Here is a 19,013-nt window from a genome sequence, read left to right as displayed (position 1 = left end):
TGGTAGGCGACCGCTGTTGTGGAGGGGGTCTGTAGGCCATTTCCTTGTTATGATCGGCTTAAATTATGGCAACCAAGAGATATGGGAAATGAAAAGAGTGGTTCTGATTTGAGCAAACTGTTAGTTAAAAAGCTCGAACTGCGAGGAGAGGGAGGGTTGTCGTATGAATCCTTCTCCTTAAATGCTATATAAAATAGCACACAATCTCCTTACTATCGTTACCTTATTCTATTTCTATTGTCTGTTGATCTTCAGCTTTATGATCTTCCTTAGCTTGATGCCCTTGATGTAAGGGTAGGAGAGCAGAGGAGAAAGAAAGACGATGAAAAGGGGATTGAGTGCAAAGATGCTTTCTTTTGACGAGCCAAATTTACCTTCTCATGTCACACAAGGCCTGCTTTCAATTAACGATGGGTAACACAGATATGGGCGGGGACTCTTCGCTCTTGCTACTGATTCTCCATATTGCCAATTTGGTTGGCTAAGCTCCCAGCCGGATGCAGCAGAAAGGATTTACTCGGTATCCTATTTTTTGATCTACCTCGCTTGATTCAATGGAAAATACTGAGAGTATTTTGCTAGCTAACGAAATCAATATCATTATTAGGTTGTTCATAACACTCGTAATCTAAATGTACCAGACAGTATGCACTGGTTGGCCACGAAGTTTGATTGGCTGGATGGATCAAGCTCACCGCGCTCTTGGCCGGCAAGTTCATTTGAGTCCCCATCTGTTCCATCTCCAACGGAGCTTTAAAATCATAACCGTAAAAACCAACAAACTCTTTATAGAATCATAGGCCAGTCAAACACATTTGAAAGACTCTTTCCATGTCGACTCAAAATAAGGCAGCTGACGGTGGTGATGCTCCGGAGCACCGTCGACCTAGCATAAGCTACCTTTATTCTGCTCAGCCTAGCACCATCCAGCCCGATCCCACTGCCCCATCTACAAATAAAATAATCCTAGACTATCTTCTCTTTCTGTCGATACAATCACGACTGCAGCAGGCTGCTCTGGAATTGGATGAGCTTACATCTCCGCTGCAGGAACAAGACGAAAATGAGCCAGAGCATATTAAACGACGAACTACTAAATGGCGTGATACTGCTTCGAGAGCAGAAAGAGATAAGAACGCTGTGGAGTCTATCGTTGCAGGTATGCAAACGGAGCCTTATTTGACGTTATGTATTGACAAGTCCTCATTGACAATTGATATCATTTTTAGGTGTTCTATCAGACCATCGCAAGAGAACACCGTCTTCAATATCCAAAAACCCGCAACTAGAACAGCGCTTGCATTTATGCCAACTGACGAATTTAGTGTTTGGAAGATTCGATCCTGCTCCAAACAGCATACATCCCTCCGAACACACTGTATCAACCCGTATCCGCAAGCACTCGGAACAAATTGTATCGACCATCAATAGCGATGACCAAGACGAATCACATGATATTAAACTTAGAAGAGAATTTTTTGCAAAACCAATAGAACCACCATGCTGCCGTCGTCATCGAAAGAGCCACTGCGTGCTTTGTCAAATCCCCACAGAACCCAAAAAACGAACACAAAAGCCGGTCACTCCACCCTCCACACAACTGCCAACTGCCCATTGTCTTGGCTTAATTGATGCGATACCTGCGTTTCTCAAAACGAGTGCAGACTGGCTTCGGATGGCGTTGGAATCGGCTAGTAACACAAACAGTCCTGCACAACCTATGACTTTTGCCGGTGAACGAGTCATGGGAGGAGGAATGCCACCCAAGTGGTACGATTTGTTTCTAGAGTTTTTAACGCAAGCTGTTATCGAGAGCTATCTATGTGACTCTCACATTGGACTCCAATACATCTTTGAAGCGTTTTCATACGGTGATGTCGAAGAAGATGACAAAGAGGATGACGAAAAAGATGAGGACGATGAAAAAGATGAGGATGATGAAGATGAGGAGTCAACTCCGGATCCATCAGACCAAACCGACCAAGAAAATGACGAAGAGGATGAAGAAGAACTATGGGGTGTACGAGCTGAAGATCACTTTCTGCTGTTCCCCAAGACCAGAACCATCTTTTTGTTTTCACAACAACTTCGAGAAAGAGAGAAAGAGGTTTGAATATTGCAAAGCAACTTTTTATGAAAATGTGTGCCCTTGCTAACTCTTGTACATACGTTCAAATCTAGCTTCTACTCGTTAATGGAGATTTAAAGATGCACTTTACTGAGCTTGCGGAGCGATACCCGTTGGTTGAGTTTGAGAAGAGCATGACTGATTTTATTCGAATGGTGTTAAACTCTATGGATACTCCAAAATTGGATAAGGTAAGTTTGCTAATCACTACAAGTTTCTCCCAAGTAGACTACCCAGCGGACGATTCTGACATTATCATTAATAGTACGAAGGTTCGTCGACTAGCCTGCAAAAAGAGACGGCTGTCGAAAACAAGACCTTGGATGCTTCCGCTAAGCTGCCAATAGTTTACCAATTTCCCGGTGATGGTGCTCTTTTAATGCCAGAAGTTCCTGATGAAGTACACGGATCCAAATCCAACAGCGCCGCAAGCGCTGATGATGCTAGAGGAACTAAGAGGCGGCACTCCACGGTACCAGACGACGCTGAAGCACATAAACGCAAGTGATTGCTTTTTTAAGATATACGGCCGTGGAAGACATTTATAAAAAAAATGTTAAGTCTGAAGTAATGATAACAAGGACAAGAAGGAATTCCATAGAAGATGGCATACAAAATATCTCAATAATGATATTGTTACAATCGATTTAATACAGATGAGCCAGAGGCATAATGAACGATATCCATTAATGACGTTTTGTAATCTTGACTTTGTAGGAGTTGCTAGCAATAGTGTAAGTAATAAATTGGCGAAGATGTTTAGCGTCTTCAACACTTTCTGGCACAGGATCAAAATTGAAGTTGTACACGAAGGAAGCCAAAAGTAGTCTCATCTCCATCCAAGCAAAGTTTTTACCAATACAATTTCGAGAACTGCAAATTTGGGAAGCATACGTTAGCACAATTCCATTGTCTGCTACTGCATAAACATCATGTATCTCACCCTGAGGAGAATGGGAAGAAGGCATCTTTGTCAGCAGGAATATCAGAACCTTCCAACCAACGTTCTGGTTTGAAAGCCAGTGGCTCTGGCCAGTATTCAGGGTCGACCTGGCAGGCATAAATGTGTGCAGAGATCAATATATTTTTGGGGATATGGTACTTTCCACCAAGGATGTAGTCTCTATCAGTTTCTCTGGGAAGGCCGCCCATAGCAACTGGCTTGATTCTCATAGTTTCGTTGATGACTGCATTCAAATATGGGAGATTTTTGAGGTCTTCGTGCTCAAAACGAACATTACTGCCATTGCGAGGATATACGCTATCCAATTCCTCTCTCAAAAGAGCCAAAGCTTCAGGATGCTCTATCAGATGAATGATAGCAAAACCAATAGTGTTGCTAACAGAAGAACATCATCAGTTTCAAGGCTCTGTTGTTACAAATTTAATGCACAACACTTACGAAGTAGTTTCCGAGCCAGCAATCAAGAACAGAATGTTTTCGTGGACGATGTCTTCATTATTTAATCGATCGTTCTTGAGCTCAGCGTTTTGCGAGTCAATCAAAATTTGCAAAATATCATTCTTTCTCTTTCCTGACTTGAGACGCTCCTCGATAATACCGACCATGAACTAGATTATTGAGTTAATCATGTTGTCGAATTATAGACTTGCATAATGATGAAATATATGCATGTTTTACTTGCCTTGCCGATGTCAAATTTACTTTCGTTGCTTTTGATAAAGAAATCAACAATTTTACCAAAAATAGGGATTGATTTTGTCTGTTGCAAAAGTGAGTCTTCAAAGTATTCGTTAACAGCATTTATAAAGTCTTTACTTACAGCACTAGCAAGCGCAGCATGTGTCAAATTTCTGGTGATGGTTGCTGGTAAGGGATGGGATCCATTCTTGACCATATTGAAACTTTGATCGAACGCAGTAGCCCCAATAACATCCTACACGCATTCCAGTCAGCGCCATAACGAAGCACAATATCTTTTGACAGTTATGGCTTACCAGAGCAGTGGATTGGAGGAGACGCCACATGTCGACCTCAGCGCTAGGCTGGTTGTGAAGGTGTGCTGTATCAACTGCACTATTGATGTGCTGGACAAACTCGCCTACGGAGTCTGACATCAGATGTTCCAAAGCAGCAAGATATTTCACTGAAAATGCAGGGGAGACAACGCGTCTTCTTGTCTTGTGGAAATCCTTGTCAATGGTATTGAACATAGTTTGATGTCCGTCAACTGATAACAATGATTAGTCTGTAATAGTGGTATGTCTTCAGCAATGTCTCTAGCCTTACGTTGAAGGTTCTTGTATGCCCATGCTTTGGGAAGGTCATCGTCGTGTAAGATCTGCTTGATCATATTTTTATCTGAGATAGTGATGGTGCGACTTGTCGATTTCACAATCCTGCCATACTTCTGATGAAGTCCAACCATACGCTGGTATCTGTGTGGCCAATACTCAGTTTCATGCATATCTTTCCCGATGTTTTTAACATACCACGTGGAGGTATTCTTTCGTACCTGGTTCCAAGCGGCAAATTGTAATAAAGCATTGGCATATCAAAGAAAGTATCAAAAAATGTGCCGGGGATATTGCTCAACGGGCCAAAATAAACTCTGTAAAGCCTCTGATCTTGGCATCAGTTAACGCTGTGCATGGTCAAATCACCGTTTTCTAGTACACTCACGCTCGTCACAAAGTAACCAGCGGCAAGGATAGCCACTGCTGAAGAGTATTTAGCGTTTCGCTTCAAGAACTGACGAACAATTCCATCCGGCAAACGATCGATTATCTTGATAAGTTGGTTCTCCATTGGAAATGAGGCAGATGGTAAAAGACTTCAGCCGTAATTCTGAACGACTTTTATATTTTCCAGCCACGGACGATATAAGCCCAATTTGGTAAAAGAACGCTTACCAGATTTTTGGCTGGCTGAGGAAATCGAAAAATCCCCCCGTAACCCACTTGCATGATGAACAGAAATGGCCTCCCAAACTTGAGGAAAATCGACCGAAGTGACAAGATAATAGATCTACATCATCCTGCTACCATATATGAATTATTTTCTACCAATCCAGCAATCGCGGCAGACCGCATCGGTTGACTACTTTGTCCAAAACGTCAGCTATCGTACTACATGCCCATCTAACCATACACCAGATCTACGCATCGTTACGATGTTTCAGGCGTTATAAGACAACATATCTTGGCACTTTTTGCTCTCAATAGACTCTTCTACCGATGAGAATGTAAGGTCACACCACCATTGTTGATAGCCAGGCTGTCACAAAAACTGTCTTGCGTCCAATTGTTTCTTGAATTAAAATACCTCATGTCATACCATTAATTTCCTGAGATAACATGATATTCTTTTCCAAAAGACCTTAACTAATGATGAAAATTTCATTTTACTACCTTATATCAGAGGAAGATGCTGAACCTGTTCAAAAGTACAAAAACGGTTTGAATATGTTTGAGCCAAGAGTCAATAATCAACCGTTCCTAAAATGCTTAATTTTTGAGAATAAGGGAGGTATACTAAATGACAAAGCGATTCATTTGTACTGATTTTATTGAAGATTCAACAGATCTCTTAAAATCTAGAATTTTTTTGTCAATAAGAGTATTATGATAGAGCTTGACAAAGAAGATAAGGTGCTTCCTTGGGGTTACGAAGTAGTCTCCGGGCGATACGTTGGGAACGTCATGCAGAGGTTCTTTGGTTCTTAATTATCTCATGCAAGAATGGACAGACTGTGCATTCTTTATTAGAAAATCAACTTGCTTCTACCAGAAACAATGAGTCCTACGGATCTCTTGAAGACTTCGGAAAGGACCTCTATGGTCTGTCATGCGGCAAGACATTCTGGCTATGACATAGTTATTTTCAGGGGTAATTAGATGCATCTTCAAAGGTATAATTATCTATATAAACAAGCTACAACCTTACATAAGCTATTTGAGTTTTATATCATTAGCCAATATTAGGGTATTCTGCCTTTTGAATTCTGGTATTCAGACAGTAGCATTTGAACTGCGCTTTTGTATCAGCCACGACTTCCAAATTTAGCTGACAGGTCTCAACGCCTCAGCTTTGAGCACAGGACACCAGCAAATTTCGCTGCTCTCCCACACCTTTCGTGAACACACAAGCCATACCCCCCATTTAAATACTCACAATGGGCCTTGAATCACAAAACCCATATTATAGAGAGTTGAATGATACTCTAAGTGACCATCCCGATCAGAACACTCCTGCCACAGCTGAACCATTGCTGTATAATCCAACGTCAAGCTCACCCATCCTCACAGCCAATGACACTCGGATCGCAGTTGAAGACCATTCTGAAACAGCAGAACCACGGCTTTGTAGAATATGCCAAAGTGGCGAAGACGATAGTGACGATGACGCTACTATTGCCGACGAAGAAGTAGACCTGGTATCCAGCGAACCCTACTATAGGACGAGTCATGATGCACATCATTTAAGAAGTAAACGAGTCTACGCCAAAAATCCTTTAATTAAGCCGTGCAAGTGCAAAGGAAGGTAAGGAAAGTTTTTCTCCAAGAAATTTGTGTTCGTTTTGACTAAGGCAGTAATATTAGTATGATGTACGTACACTTAGACTGTCTCAACGTAAGTCCATTTACATAAGATTGCAGTCAAGGATTTGTATCGGAGCTAATGTTACTCGGTTGTATACTAGCGTTGGCGAAAAGAATCTCCCAGGGCAGCTTCGACATATGCCTGTGATCTTTGCGGATATCAGTATCACCTATACCGACCCATGTATGCATATATTATTGGGAACAAGTGGTTTGTTGCGTTCGCAACTGCATTGATAGTGGCTTTCATAGTTGCCATTGCTTCATTATTGGCTTATTTTATCGATACACTTGCCCTACACAACCCTGCAAGAACTGTGGCAATCTATTTTGCCTGCGGCATCGCAACCACCGCCATTATTGGCTTTGTTGCATTCATATATCGATGTGCAACTGAAGGAGCGGATTCTGTGACAATGCCCATATGGTGCTGCCCTGATGGTTGTTCATCATTATATCTGGCCGATTGCGGAGCACTTGGTGGTGGTGATGCTGCTCTTGCTGGACTACTTTTTGTTGTGGCATTCATTATAATGACTGTGCTTCTGTTCGGTCTAATAGGCGCCGTAGGTGGGGTCTACATATTCGTGGAACGGCATGTGGAAAATGTTGCTGGAAAGGTAAAGGAGCGCATTTTAGACGTCGAGTGATACACCATTTGATTTGTTTTATCCGTTAACACGCCGAGAAAATTCGTGAAATGTAATATTTACAAGTTAATAGTTCGTCAAACTCATAATAAAAGCATGAGAGGCAAATTATATAATAATGCATAGCAGCAAGAAATGATTTGTTGATATAACTTATTTCAAATCAGGCCCAAGCTTTGTTTCGAGCGATCTTTAAACGCTTACCGAAACCGCACTGAGATTGGAGTAAGGTATGATGTATTATACTTTATCCGAGTCCCCAGTTACTGGAAAATGAAAAAATGAAAAATCTTCGGTTTTTGTCAATCCAGGCAACTTCAACAAACATTTACAGAATATTCTTTTCATGTCGCTCTAGATTTGGTACTATATCAATTGCGTGAATAGATAAAAATTCACCTTTGGGTGATTTAAGGCTTGATTTACGGCCGGGCCATCCAGTGTTCTATCGATTTCTTTCATTTAATCTGCGACACAAGTCAGTTAGCACTTTCAAAATGTTCAAATTCATCACCGCCAATCTGATTGGCCAAAGAGTATGTCACTCAGAGATTTTTGGACGTTCAAACAGCCGCTAAATCTTACAGATTATACCATTCCAGAAGCTTCTTGTCCCATTCCTCGCAAAAGTACTGAAACGCTCCTCTCTGCTCGTTTCCATTCACGCTCCAGCCTCTAATTTAGTTGTATTTTCATTTTGCTTAGGAAAATCTCAGCTTTCTTGTGAATGCCACAATATGCCGCTACTGGTGCAACGAGTCCAGATCTAAGTTACCAGCCCATGAGTAACAATCTACCACCTAGTATATTGCGTAGGATATTCGAGCATGTGTCAACGGAAGAAATCATCAAATGTGCTCAGACATGTCGACATTGGGCCATACCAGCTTTGAAGATAATATGGCAACACCTAAAATTCATACGTACTAGAGATTTTGATCGTACGTTTGCTATTATTGCTCGCAAGAACACTATATTCCCATACGGAACCTTCGTAAAGAGCATAGAGATTATTCATGCTGAACGAGAATTGTCTATCAGCTCACAAATGATGCTTCTGGTGGTATCATTATGTCACGACTTGGAAGCCATCTCACTAAACTTCAGTAACGTCAGAGCTGGTCCTAAAATGGAACAAAGTTCTACACCGCCAAAGAAGGCTTTACCGCCGCCTCAAATGATACAACATCGGGTTCCAACCAAAACAGTTACCACTGCCGACACACACACTCAGCCACTCCCTTTGGCACACATTGGACACAACTGTCCTTCCATCCATACCCTCCGATTAGATTCCTATGTGCCTAAAAACGATGACTCCATATATGAAATGGCGAAATATCTTAATCATGGGACACTCCGCAATATACGCTTCACGGGATGCACAACGCTGCAAGGCTCTACGCTACGGAAACTGGCAAAAATGAATCCTCAAATGCGACACATTGAAATTCTAGGCAATACACCAATCACGGACTCAACCACTGTAACATTAGCTGAAGAATGTCGACTCAATCTGCAACACCTCGTCATCGGTAATGCATATCATCTCACGGATAAGGCTTTTTTGAATTTAGCCCACTACTGCTCCAATTTGCACCACTTAAGCTTGTATAACACAAACTCGGATGCCGAATCACTGTCGGAAAATGGTCTAATCCAGATCGTCAAAAAATGCTCGTCACTCTCCGTGCTGAACATAAGTAATGCTCGATGGCTGGGCGAAGCTTTCTTTGAAGAAGTCCTCATTCGAGTCAAACGACAACTGCAAGAAGTGGAAGAACCAAACTCAAAATTGACTGCTTCATATGGGCTGCATCAAATATGTTTAGGCAATGTACGACGAGAAATTTTAAGATCACCAACTTTACAAAAACTAATTGAACTGAGCTCATACTCAGACGATTTTGAGACGAGTGACGACGATGAATACAGTACTGCCTTTGAAGCACCCGTTCAAGTTCCATTCATGAGCAATGAAGCTCTCCCTCCAAATGCACGGAAGATGAATGTGGTTCGAGGAAGTTCTATTTGGTGGTATCGACGGCAACCTCGCGTTTCTCAAGCTACCAATTAATACCCCAGTTTAATGCTAAAGGGGTTGCAGAATCCCTGGTTAGATTGTTCAGCAAAATCCCTCGTCAACCTTATAGGATACCCTCTTCTTTCATTTCACTTTTCCCTTTTATTACCTTTCTGCCCTTGTAAGAACAGCTGTCAAGCACTTTAAAAAGTGCCTGTTTATTATCATTTTTTGCAAAAAATGTACATAGTCATCTGCAACGAAGCTGCAGGCGTTTCTCTCTGCAATAAATAATCCTCTCTTCTCAGTAGCAAATTTTCACCCCAAAGTTCTAAACTCCACTTCAACGTGGACGTTACAAAATTCAATTTGATCCTAGTACTCTATCCAGTAAATTACTAGCTGTGCTGCTCCATCGTTTAGTGTGATCAAGTGTAGCTTGTGTATCTTGCATGCTACGCGATGTTAATGATCGTTGAAGGTTGCTATGTGGGCGTCTTTCCGGTGAATGCGGCATGCTAAAGGCAGATGCATTTCGCTGCTTCTTTTCCATACATCTTATTAAGCTTTCCGACATTGGATCTTGATATCGTCTTACATACATGTATTCACGGTTTACATGCTCCATTTCTTTAGTTAGGCGAAGTTGATTGCGAGGATGCGCCAAATTATTTTCATCGTCCGCTAAAAAGTGTTGGCGCTGTAATAAAAGTTTTTGCTGTGTGCGGGTCATTGCCGTCGGTGCGGTTGAGGCTGCCATTTGTATAGAAGATTTGCCCATGTCTGGTGGGATGGCACGATGGTCACTTTGTTGATGGGTTAAAGTTGGCGTTGCTGGCTCACTGCTAAAAGCCACACTTTCATGGGTACTTGTTAACTTGGATATATCCGGATGTGAGCTAGCAGCTTGCTTTTCGATCATCACGTCGTTGCTTGGCGGCGAAACGTCAGGACTAGGTTGAATGAATTGTGATTTCATTGGCTGACGCTGAGAATAGGGGTTGCTTATTGTGGTATTCGCTGGAACCTTCGTGGTTGCGATCATATTGTCGGCGTGAGCTGTGAAAGCTGTGACTTTTGCACTTGCGGCACTTGGTTCATGTCTGATTAATTGTGGCGGGTTATTGTGCTTAGTGTCCACCTGTGTTTGTGCTTCATAGGTATCTTGCGGCGCTTCATTCGCGTTTGTAACCGATAGCTTCTCCATAGCAGCTAACCGGGGTAAAGACCTTTGCGAGCTTGTTCGGCGAACTATAATGCTTCTCTTTCCATCGTTTTCAGGTTCAATGGTTCCAGATTCACCGTCTTCCTGTGTATGGGACGAAGCTCGTGTCATTTGCATTAGCTTGGAAACATGCACCCGGCCACCTGATTTTCGTTTGACATGGTGTCGTGCATGCGCCTTTTTGACGGGATGACTTGTTTGTAACTCGGTTTGGCCATCTTCCTCTTCGCCTACAGTAAATTTCTTTCTTGATTCCTCTCCAGACTCTTCCATGTTGCCAAGTTTGACAATGGCTGCATGTGAGACAGCCGACGGAAACAAAAAAAAAATTGGGAAATTTGAACAGAACCTCCATTTACCCTCTCACGCACTCCATGAAGTCACGTGAGAGATCAGAGCAATTAAAATTTTACGCTCCGGATCAATTGAAATTCATTATTTCTGCAATTAGCTGGGCGCTTGTAATGTAACTTCACTTTGGCATCCCACAAGTATTATTCGCTTTCCAAGAACTGTTGTTAAGGAAGCATGATAATAATATTGTTGATCTGACAAAGTATATTCTTCCAGAATATTCAAAGATTGTATAAAGTTTCTCGATGAATGAGCATCACGTTATTAACTTACTGAAAAACCGGTTGTTCTTTATCTACGCTTATTAGTCTATGCTTATCAGTGAACCGATAGACACTGTCTAAAATAGAGTAATAATACTACCAAAGTAAGAAACCATGAAAATGTATGGACGGTTTATATTCATCCTCGGAATTTACCGATAATGTGCCACTAAACGCAATGAAATTAACGTAGTCTACAACCATACCGGGAATTTCATTCAAAGCACATTTTTTGAGAGAAAAACTTTGCTCTCGGCTGACTCCCATACGTGTTGAAACCATTAGGTTAAATTATGGAATTTCGGCATAAATATCTCACCTTCACATGGTGCGGTGGTTGCAAACTTTCACTTACACCTTCCACTCGTTTCGGTTCTATCTCGCAAACCGTCATTTTTCTTATTCTTTTCAAACATCTGTAAACGATGTCGCAGATTTACCTTGGATAAATGAAGCGATTTCATTGCATTTCAGTAGCACCTTTTGCTAACCACCATCATTAAAGCTTCAACGAATGCAAGCCCAGTAGGTCCCTCCCTCGACCTCGTATTGCCAGCGTTTCGCATACTGACATGTAAGACTACATGAATTATTTTTTCAAATGCCTCTGTTATTACCGAGTGCGTATCTCATCGGATTCAACATCATGAAGTTTTAGCCAAGCTTTTCAAGATAGCTCAGTTTTGTCAATCCTTCACCATTCTTTGTCGCCCATCAAGGCATTTGACGTCTTCGACGATGGAGTATTGATGAGGCACTTCAAAACTAGGAGAGAACTCTATTTTTGATCTTCACCGTCACCGTTTCACTCGATGTTCGCATGAGTCAAAGGATTAAGCACAAAGCTTGAATCTAGGGAGGTGACATAAACTAATATAACCTCTCGGGTATCGACAGCAAAGCTACGGAAATTTTTTGGATAACCAAGCACCAGCGTGATCGGGCGGTATGAATGCGCAGCAGGTACTACTATGGAGTGAGAAGATTTTCATCCTACTGCCGTGTTACTGCGCAGTAGTTATGCAGTCATCACTTGAATAGTGTATCCGAGATGTGAAAATGGTCTTTGAAATCTAGAGAATAATAGATATGCTTAGTAAACTTGCTAATAAACGGCTACGTTTGAGACTATTTTTAAAGCACCTCGCATCTTCGTAAAAATAATACGGAAAGCGGTGTTGTGAACTACAAGAGATACCGAAAAATGTAACCGGTTCCAAAGAGCCTGACCAGTCTAACGCTACCTGGTACACGCAAGATTCACATTTGCGGAAATGGATAATAAACTTAATGTGAACAAAACTTCGTACAACAACGATGGTAGGCCATAGTCATTAGGAACAATGTAATCGAATATTTGTTCATCCCAGCCAGCAATAAAAAGCACCTATATTCTGAAATGATTAATATAATACTACCCAGTCTACCACTTCTGTCTACTCAGGTTTTATTATTTCTCATTCAAAGCCTAAAATGAACAAAAAACTCTTCGTACATGATCATGAGAAGAAGTGTTGTTGTGCAGAAGTCCGGGCTCCGTTCACAAGAGTCGCACAACTTATGCTTTGCAATGGAAGTAGGGTGGTCATTCTGTATGGCGTTAAATCATATAATTAGTCCAATTGATGAAGCTAATCATGACCGAAATGATATAAATACAAACGTTTAACACTATTTTCATTTCCAGTGTTCTCCGGAAAATGTAAGTGTAAGACGATGGCTTGCTGGTGTAGTAGTTTAATCTTCCATTGACGGAAAATCATACATTAACATTTAAAAATTCTTCAATTATGTCGCTTCAACATTGTTTCATGTAGATTATTTCACTATGCGCTTCTTTATCCTTGTGGCTTTATCTGCTTTAGCCTCCTCCGTACGCGCTTCTACAAGCAAGTGCTATTGTGTTGACTATTCTACCTACTCTGGCAACTATTGCGTGAACTCTAAAACTGCTGCCGCATCCGCTTATTATTTCCAACATTATGTTGAAACTGGAGAAGCGACTATGGGTAGCGGAGGAACTTCAGGTATGACTTTTTCCTATGTGCTCTCAAATAGTGTATCATCACGATTTATCAAGAGTCCTGTTCTAGGTGGCTGTACTTACGTTCCTGTAAGCAACGTCGGTTATTTCAGAACCGCATGCAAAGCTAGATCAGCTGTCACGGCTGACTGCCTCTGAAAGTACACCGAAGTGTTTCATGTTACCATTTTGTATACATATTTTGTATGCAAAAATATAAAACAAATTCAACTTTTTGAAATCATTTTTAATGTTTCTGAGCTCCATTATACGTGTCGGAGGAAAGGTCATTAAAAAATGTAAACATGTGTATTTAGAAGTTTTCAGATGGCTCAACAATAGCTTTTATTGACATATAGGTACGCATTGTTCGTAGTCCTTGTCTGTTGAACATTGTTAAAGTAAAAGATATACGATGACTGTTGCGGTACATGTATAATTCGTAAAGATTTCCAGTGTCTATGGCATAGTTAGCACTATTATTCGATGCCGCTGGTAGAAATCGCGGAAAGAGCATGAGAAAGATACCGAGATTTACGTTGCACTCCTTTTTAAGGACTGAGCAAACATGAACCTAGAATACTGAAATCAATCCCAATATTTATTCTAGGGGTTTCCCAAAAATATAATCAAGTAGTTATTTTCACCAGCTAAAAAATATGGTTGACATAGAATGGCAACATCATTTGATCCTTCTTAAGCTGAAGTTAGAATTGCAACGATGGCGCATGTTCCGAAGTAGGATGATCGCGACTTGCTGGTGACCAAAAAGTTGGTCTTTGAGCCGATGAAGAATTTTGACCTTAGGATCCTGCGATGACATGAGCTCCGCTGTTATCGACATTACTACTGTGCGGGATTGGAACGAGGTTTCCAGGTGCCTTCGTGCATAGCTTGCTGGTCCTTTTTTCGCCGAGCGTCGATGGCAAGGAATGAATCTGTCAGGTCTTTTTCTTCTTTTGAGAGCTCCTTTATGCCATTCTCCTGTTTGATACATGAATTATCAAAGTCCCAGTCTTCTCCAGATGCAAAATGAGTAAACTTCAAGTAGCGATCTTGCCAAAGCCTTTTGTTACGGAGAAGGCCACCGTTCCACCACCATGGACGACCATCGATGTCGAGATGAACCATATTTCCGCATACTTGAGTGGCAGCTCCGCCGTCACCGAGTCCACCAACAACGGCCGCATGAGACTTCACAAAAGCGTAACCCGTTTGCATCACCTCATATCCAATCCAAAAGGTCTACATGGTTTCGTAATTAGCAAAAATAGGCCATAGTTCATACTTCGTTTACAAGCTATATGGGAATGTTTGAATTTACCTCCTTGTCGCCATGTACTCGACTGTACGTCACTTCGGATCTTTCACGTTTATCGTTCATTCTACATGTTGACATTAAGCCAAGAAGTGATCTTTGCTTGTCGATAACGACGACTCCAGATTCTTGCTCGTGCTTTGATGTCAGAGTGAAAAATCTAGTTTTATGAACTAGAGGGCTCATAGTTGGTAAGAAAGACAGCATCCACTTCCTGCCACCATCCCAGCCAGCAATATAGGTTCTATCATAGAAGAAAAGAGAGCCGGTCTGCTTGAATCCTGGATCTTTCAATAATAATTCAGGGTTTTTGAAAAAGAAGGAATCAGCGTCAGAGAGGATGACTTGGCTAAAGCTAGAAGCCAAAGCGGCGAAAGGTTTCATGGCCCAGCCTTCCAACTTTGTCCACGTGTCGTCGATATATTTTGATAAATCAACCGTTTTCACATTGACAAACTCAGTCTCGAAATATTGGCGTTTGACTTCAGAAAGATCATTGTTGTTGATATAAAAGACTTCAATAGGAATGTTGGATTTATGAGATTCTCTAATGGAGCGAATTGTAGTGGCCGCGTGAAAGAACTGATCATTGCCAACGCAGAAAACCATACCAGCGCCGTTGCTGTTGCTACGCACGTCGAAAAGACTCTTGTACTTGGGATGCAACCACGGGTATAATACGGTCTCTAAATGCTGAAAAAGGTCCCATGTATCCTTGAAAGGAGGTTGTTGTATATCCATGCCATTGGACTGTAGGTCATCGAGGTACTGGAAGAGGGCCTTGTAATTTCTCTCTTGGATAGTCAAAGTTTTGAAATTTAGCTGATCTTCGGGCAGGGTCAATAAATTCAACAAATCCCATTGACCTTTGACTGACAGTAAATATTCCGTATCCGAAAGTGTCCAGGGTCTTGAAGGATAAGGTATGGCGATATCATAGAACTGAGCGAGTGTATCCATGTCAGTCATGTTTTTTGTGCTTGGACCTTCATCATGGAGTACTAAACTTGCTACTGCTGCTCCATCAATTTTGTGCATAATGGACACAGCAGGACTAGCAATTGGTATAGTTGGGCGTAAAGTCTCTGTAATTGCAGTAATACCAACGCCACTGTTGGAAAATGACCTTGCAACATCTTCGGCTTTGACAATATTTGTGATGGCGACTGGAACATGTGTATTTGTACCGTCCCCACCAGTAACTATTCTCGTAATAGTTATTTCGTCGGCAGCATTCGCAACCACGGCCGAGTCACTTGCACACACAACAAGTAGTACAAAAATGTGGCTAGCCAATGTACTTAAAAGCATGATAGGTGAGTGTAAAGGTGTTGAGTTCACTGTGTCAGTCTATTTTATATCTTATAGCTCTGATTGCCATTACATATATATCCCTTAATACGCCCTTGCTACAAGTAAGCGCCTTTGGGATTAGGAGGTGCGAATCACTGACGTGGCTCAAATTCTTATATGCTGGTTACTTAAAGATTTGTGCATGAAGCCGAGTATTTGAAACGATAGTAAACTCTCAGATCATTGTCTTAAGCAACTAGTGCTATCAAATCTCAATCATTGCATTCCGGTAATAGTTAGCTATCTGACTCATTCCGACCATCCTACATAGGTTTTAACAGAACGTTCAACTTGGGAAGGTACTACTGCATTGTTTGTTTAGCAAAACATAAAGAGATCTGCAATTGGTTCAGAAATTTCTCCCTATTGATGATCTCTGGCATGGTTTCCTACATTGTTGTATGGATGCATCAATCACCCTCCAGGAGGTCGGCAACCTAAAATTTTTCCTCTATGCACTGTCCTTTGCAAACATTTTCAATTTCTGCGTGGCGAAAGACTTCGCCTACCAGAGCTTCCACTTGAAGCTCTGGCAGAACGTGGTCGCTCATTATTTTGGTAGCTCCGACATCTTTAACAATTCTATCTTTACAAAACAGGCTTACAGCCCCAAAGTCTATCTAATCATACTCTTGATAGCAATGCATAACGCATCAGTGCAAATGTTCTAGCTACCGTTTGTCGACGCATATAAATTCTATTGCAACATACAATTGAGCAGTCCCAACACTAGCACAAGAAAGAAATCAAGCTGACTTAAGCTCGCTCAATGGTTGAAATGACGAGATCTCTTTGACACATTCAATAGATGAGTGGGATCATTTGACTCATCATAATGCCATAAGTATGTCACCGTTTAAACGTCTTGGATAGCAAGCTGTTTCCTTTCCATTATTCAAGAATAAATTATCAATACAGGGTAACATTGAAAAGATGCCTCATTGTACGTATATGTTCTGAAGTGTATGTGGGCAACTCAGCTTTGGAATAAGGAGAGCAATATAGCATTGCGTTTTATACAACGCAGAATTATAACTCTCTTTTCGAACTGAATACAGTCAACGTGAGGCGAAGACAAGCTCAGGTGTTTAAGCAGTCTTGAAAGAAATCGTTGCGCAAGCTTGTATCCCAAACAACCTGCTCAATAATTCTCATTTATTTGACATTATACGACGTTCACTGCACAGTAGCGGAGCATTTCTCGGAACCCAGGTGGATGGCTGGAGAAAAAAAACTTATAACACTTTATCATGAGTCTGGTACAGCTTGAGTTCTCAAATCTGTTCAATAAAGTCCTTTTTATTGCATATGAAATGGCTAGAGAGCCTTAGCCAGTTTAAAAGTCTATTACTAGTCTATCTTGATCGCTCATAATGCCATCCAATGCATTATGAATCACAACCAATTTGCCTGCTATCAACATTTGCGGTCCATTGCCTTTGTTTATGCTACAAAAAACAAGATACTGCGTTGTCTGAAATGGTTTCGCATACACCTTCTTCACCACAAGTACGGATAATCCATTGCCCTGCATCACAAGTATAAAAATACGGTAGCACACCAGATTGAGCACATACTAGGTCTCCCTCGAGATTTGGAGTGCAAGGAACGGTTGGTGTCGGTATGTCTGTATTAGTCGTAGTTGTTGCAGCTTCTGTCATTGTTTCTGTTTCGGATTCGCTAGTACCACCAGGCTGCGATGAAGTCGCTACGGAACTTGAGTCAGTCCATTCAGTTGCACTATATGTGGACGCTGACGACGACGACGAAGAAGCTTGAATGGACGTAGAGGTGTCAACTGACGAAGTGGATACGAAGGAGGGAAGAAGGCCGTTAAGATTAACGATGGAACCGGCTCCCAAGCAGGGAATGTCGAAGGTGCTAGATCCAATTAAGATGGAAACCGAACGGGTAGCACATTCATTACCGTTGTGGCCACCTTTGCCACCTTTTCCACCCTCGTCCTCATCATCATAATCGTCGTCACTCTTGTCTTCGGACCAAAGTTGTTGAGGTTTGGCAGCCTTGGCATTACCTTGCTGAAGTTCATCGCTTTTCCCTAGAAATGAAGTAGCACCAACAGCGATATAGCCATACAAGCACAAAATTAGAATGGGAACGACTGCGCATATAAAAAATTTGTTAGAATGAATAGTAAATGATTGCTAATGCCTCAGGCTTTTACAGGTTTCTTTTATACCGAAATTTTAAAAACAAAGGATTCTATGAGATAGGGGGTAAATTAAAGATGTGCCAGTACATTTCCATTAAAAAGGTTTAAGTGGTGCCATTGCTTGCCAGTGCCAATTCGAGATCGAAAGACTTGATAACGACGCCACATGTAAGTTGATAGGACTACCTCGGCGCTGGTCTTATCTTTTTGAAGGGCATTGTTCTAACGAATCCAGTTCTCAGACGGAACGTTACAATGCAAAGTCTGCAATCCCTCCAAATCGTCAGCATTTCTTGGTGGATATTTGCAAGTTTTTTTGCAGCAGGGTTTACATTTTCTGTACAAATAAGCATGGCCATGAAAAAAAAATGTGTGTTAGATGTGAAATAACTACAGCCATATGGGAACATGAGCACAGATGTCATATATATTCAAAACGATAATGCCGTACGTTATTGAATCAAGAAATATGTAAAGCAGAAATTAAAAAGAATAGGAGGAAGTGAAAAGAGGTGTAAGAGTACAGAAGATAACGGAAAGGAAGAAGAAGATGCAAAGCGAACATTATGGGGAAGTTTCAGAAGGGGGGATAAAGGAACTTTAAGGAATCTTTTATTGCGAAAGGGTTACGAGCGTCAGCGAGTAACGCGTCGCAATAACATATACTAAAGTATTCTGCGCGCGAGCGAAGCGAGGAAGCCTCGTCGCACGGCAGAGTAAGAGATCGGAAGAGGGGAAGAGAGAAGGACAAGGAAAGTGTAGGTATGGAGAAGAAGAAAGAAAAGTATACGAAGAGATTGGAACTGAAAAGGAAAGATTAAAGTAGATCTGAAAATAGGAAACGAAAAAAAGAATAACAAGACAAGAAATATTTAAAAAACAGGGTTTAGGGTTTAGGGTTTAGGATTTAGGGTTTAGGCTTTAGGCTTTAGGCTTTAGG

The 19,013-nt window shown here is 41.4% G+C and overlaps 8 protein-coding genes across 8 annotated transcripts; 4 read left to right on the top strand and 4 right to left on the bottom strand.

Annotated features, from left to right (window-relative positions):
* Window positions 1–831: 831 nt before the first annotated feature.
* Window positions 832–2,636, top strand: K450DRAFT_267124 (uncharacterized protein; the record flags this gene model as incomplete). The annotated part of the gene is made up of 4 exons (XM_051592822.1): window positions 832–1,159; window positions 1,230–2,107; window positions 2,182–2,319; window positions 2,394–2,636. The coding sequence occupies 4 exons, from the start codon at window positions 832–834 to the stop codon at window positions 2,634–2,636; spliced, it is 1,587 nt and encodes a 528-aa protein (XP_051449448.1).
* Window positions 2,637–2,725: 89 nt separating this feature from the next.
* K450DRAFT_216439 (uncharacterized protein) lies at window positions 2,726–5,104 on the bottom strand. Its single transcript, XM_051584858.1, has 9 exons — window positions 4,773–5,104; window positions 4,606–4,712; window positions 4,380–4,528; window positions 4,088–4,320; window positions 3,913–4,026; window positions 3,775–3,852; window positions 3,531–3,700; window positions 3,072–3,467; window positions 2,726–3,001 (listed from the first exon to the last, which is right to left on the bottom strand). Exons 1-9 carry the CDS (start codon window positions 4,896–4,898, stop codon window positions 2,815–2,817), a joined length of 1,560 nt encoding a protein of 519 aa, XP_051449447.1. The 5' UTR covers window positions 4,899–5,104; the 3' UTR covers window positions 2,726–2,814.
* Window positions 5,105–5,976: 872 nt separating this feature from the next.
* Window positions 5,977–7,450, top strand: K450DRAFT_216437 (uncharacterized protein). Its single transcript, XM_051584857.1, has 3 exons — window positions 5,977–6,632; window positions 6,692–6,722; window positions 6,793–7,450. The coding sequence occupies exons 1-3, from the start codon at window positions 6,265–6,267 to the stop codon at window positions 7,339–7,341; spliced, it is 948 nt and encodes a 315-aa protein (XP_051449446.1). The 5' UTR covers window positions 5,977–6,264; the 3' UTR covers window positions 7,342–7,450.
* Window positions 7,451–7,963: 513 nt separating this feature from the next.
* On the top strand, window positions 7,964–9,573 carry K450DRAFT_216434 (uncharacterized protein). Its single transcript, XM_051584856.1, has one exon. It carries the CDS (start codon window positions 8,069–8,071, stop codon window positions 9,416–9,418), a length of 1,350 nt encoding a protein of 449 aa, XP_051449445.1. The 5' UTR covers window positions 7,964–8,068; the 3' UTR covers window positions 9,419–9,573.
* On the bottom strand, window positions 9,522–10,908 carry K450DRAFT_216433 (uncharacterized protein). Its single transcript, XM_051584855.1, has one exon. The coding sequence runs from the start codon at window positions 10,860–10,862 to the stop codon at window positions 9,729–9,731; it is 1,134 nt and encodes a 377-aa protein (XP_051449444.1). The 5' UTR covers window positions 10,863–10,908; the 3' UTR covers window positions 9,522–9,728.
* A 2,126-nt stretch (window positions 10,909–13,034) lies between these two features.
* Window positions 13,035–13,388, top strand: K450DRAFT_194890 (uncharacterized protein; the record flags this gene model as incomplete). The annotated part of the gene is made up of 1 exon (XM_051584487.1): window positions 13,035–13,388. The coding sequence occupies one exon, from the start codon at window positions 13,035–13,037 to the stop codon at window positions 13,386–13,388; it is 354 nt and encodes a 117-aa protein (XP_051449443.1).
* Window positions 13,389–13,822: 434 nt separating this feature from the next.
* On the bottom strand, window positions 13,823–15,310 carry K450DRAFT_216431 (uncharacterized protein). The gene is made up of 2 exons (XM_051584854.1): window positions 14,554–15,310; window positions 13,823–14,474 (listed from the first exon to the last, which is right to left on the bottom strand). The coding sequence occupies exons 1-2, from the start codon at window positions 15,286–15,288 to the stop codon at window positions 14,076–14,078; spliced, it is 1,134 nt and encodes a 377-aa protein (XP_051449442.1). The 5' UTR covers window positions 15,289–15,310; the 3' UTR covers window positions 13,823–14,075.
* Window positions 15,311–17,348: 2,038 nt separating this feature from the next.
* Window positions 17,349–18,030, bottom strand: K450DRAFT_267117 (uncharacterized protein; the record flags this gene model as incomplete). Its single annotated transcript, XM_051592821.1, has 2 exons — window positions 17,349–17,959; window positions 18,024–18,030. The coding sequence occupies 2 exons, from the start codon at window positions 18,028–18,030 to the stop codon at window positions 17,349–17,351; spliced, it is 618 nt and encodes a 205-aa protein (XP_051449441.1).
* Window positions 18,031–19,013: the final 983 nt, after the last annotated feature.

The sequence above is a fragment of the Umbelopsis ramanniana genome, assembly GCF_025399195.1.
Source record: "Umbelopsis ramanniana AG unplaced genomic scaffold K450scaffold_1, whole genome shotgun sequence".
NCBI lineage: Eukaryota > Fungi > Mucoromycota > Umbelopsidomycetes > Umbelopsidales > Umbelopsidaceae > Umbelopsis > Umbelopsis ramanniana.
The sequence above is the reverse complement of the archived record's forward strand: the minus strand, read 5'-3'. Positions and strand labels throughout refer to the sequence as shown.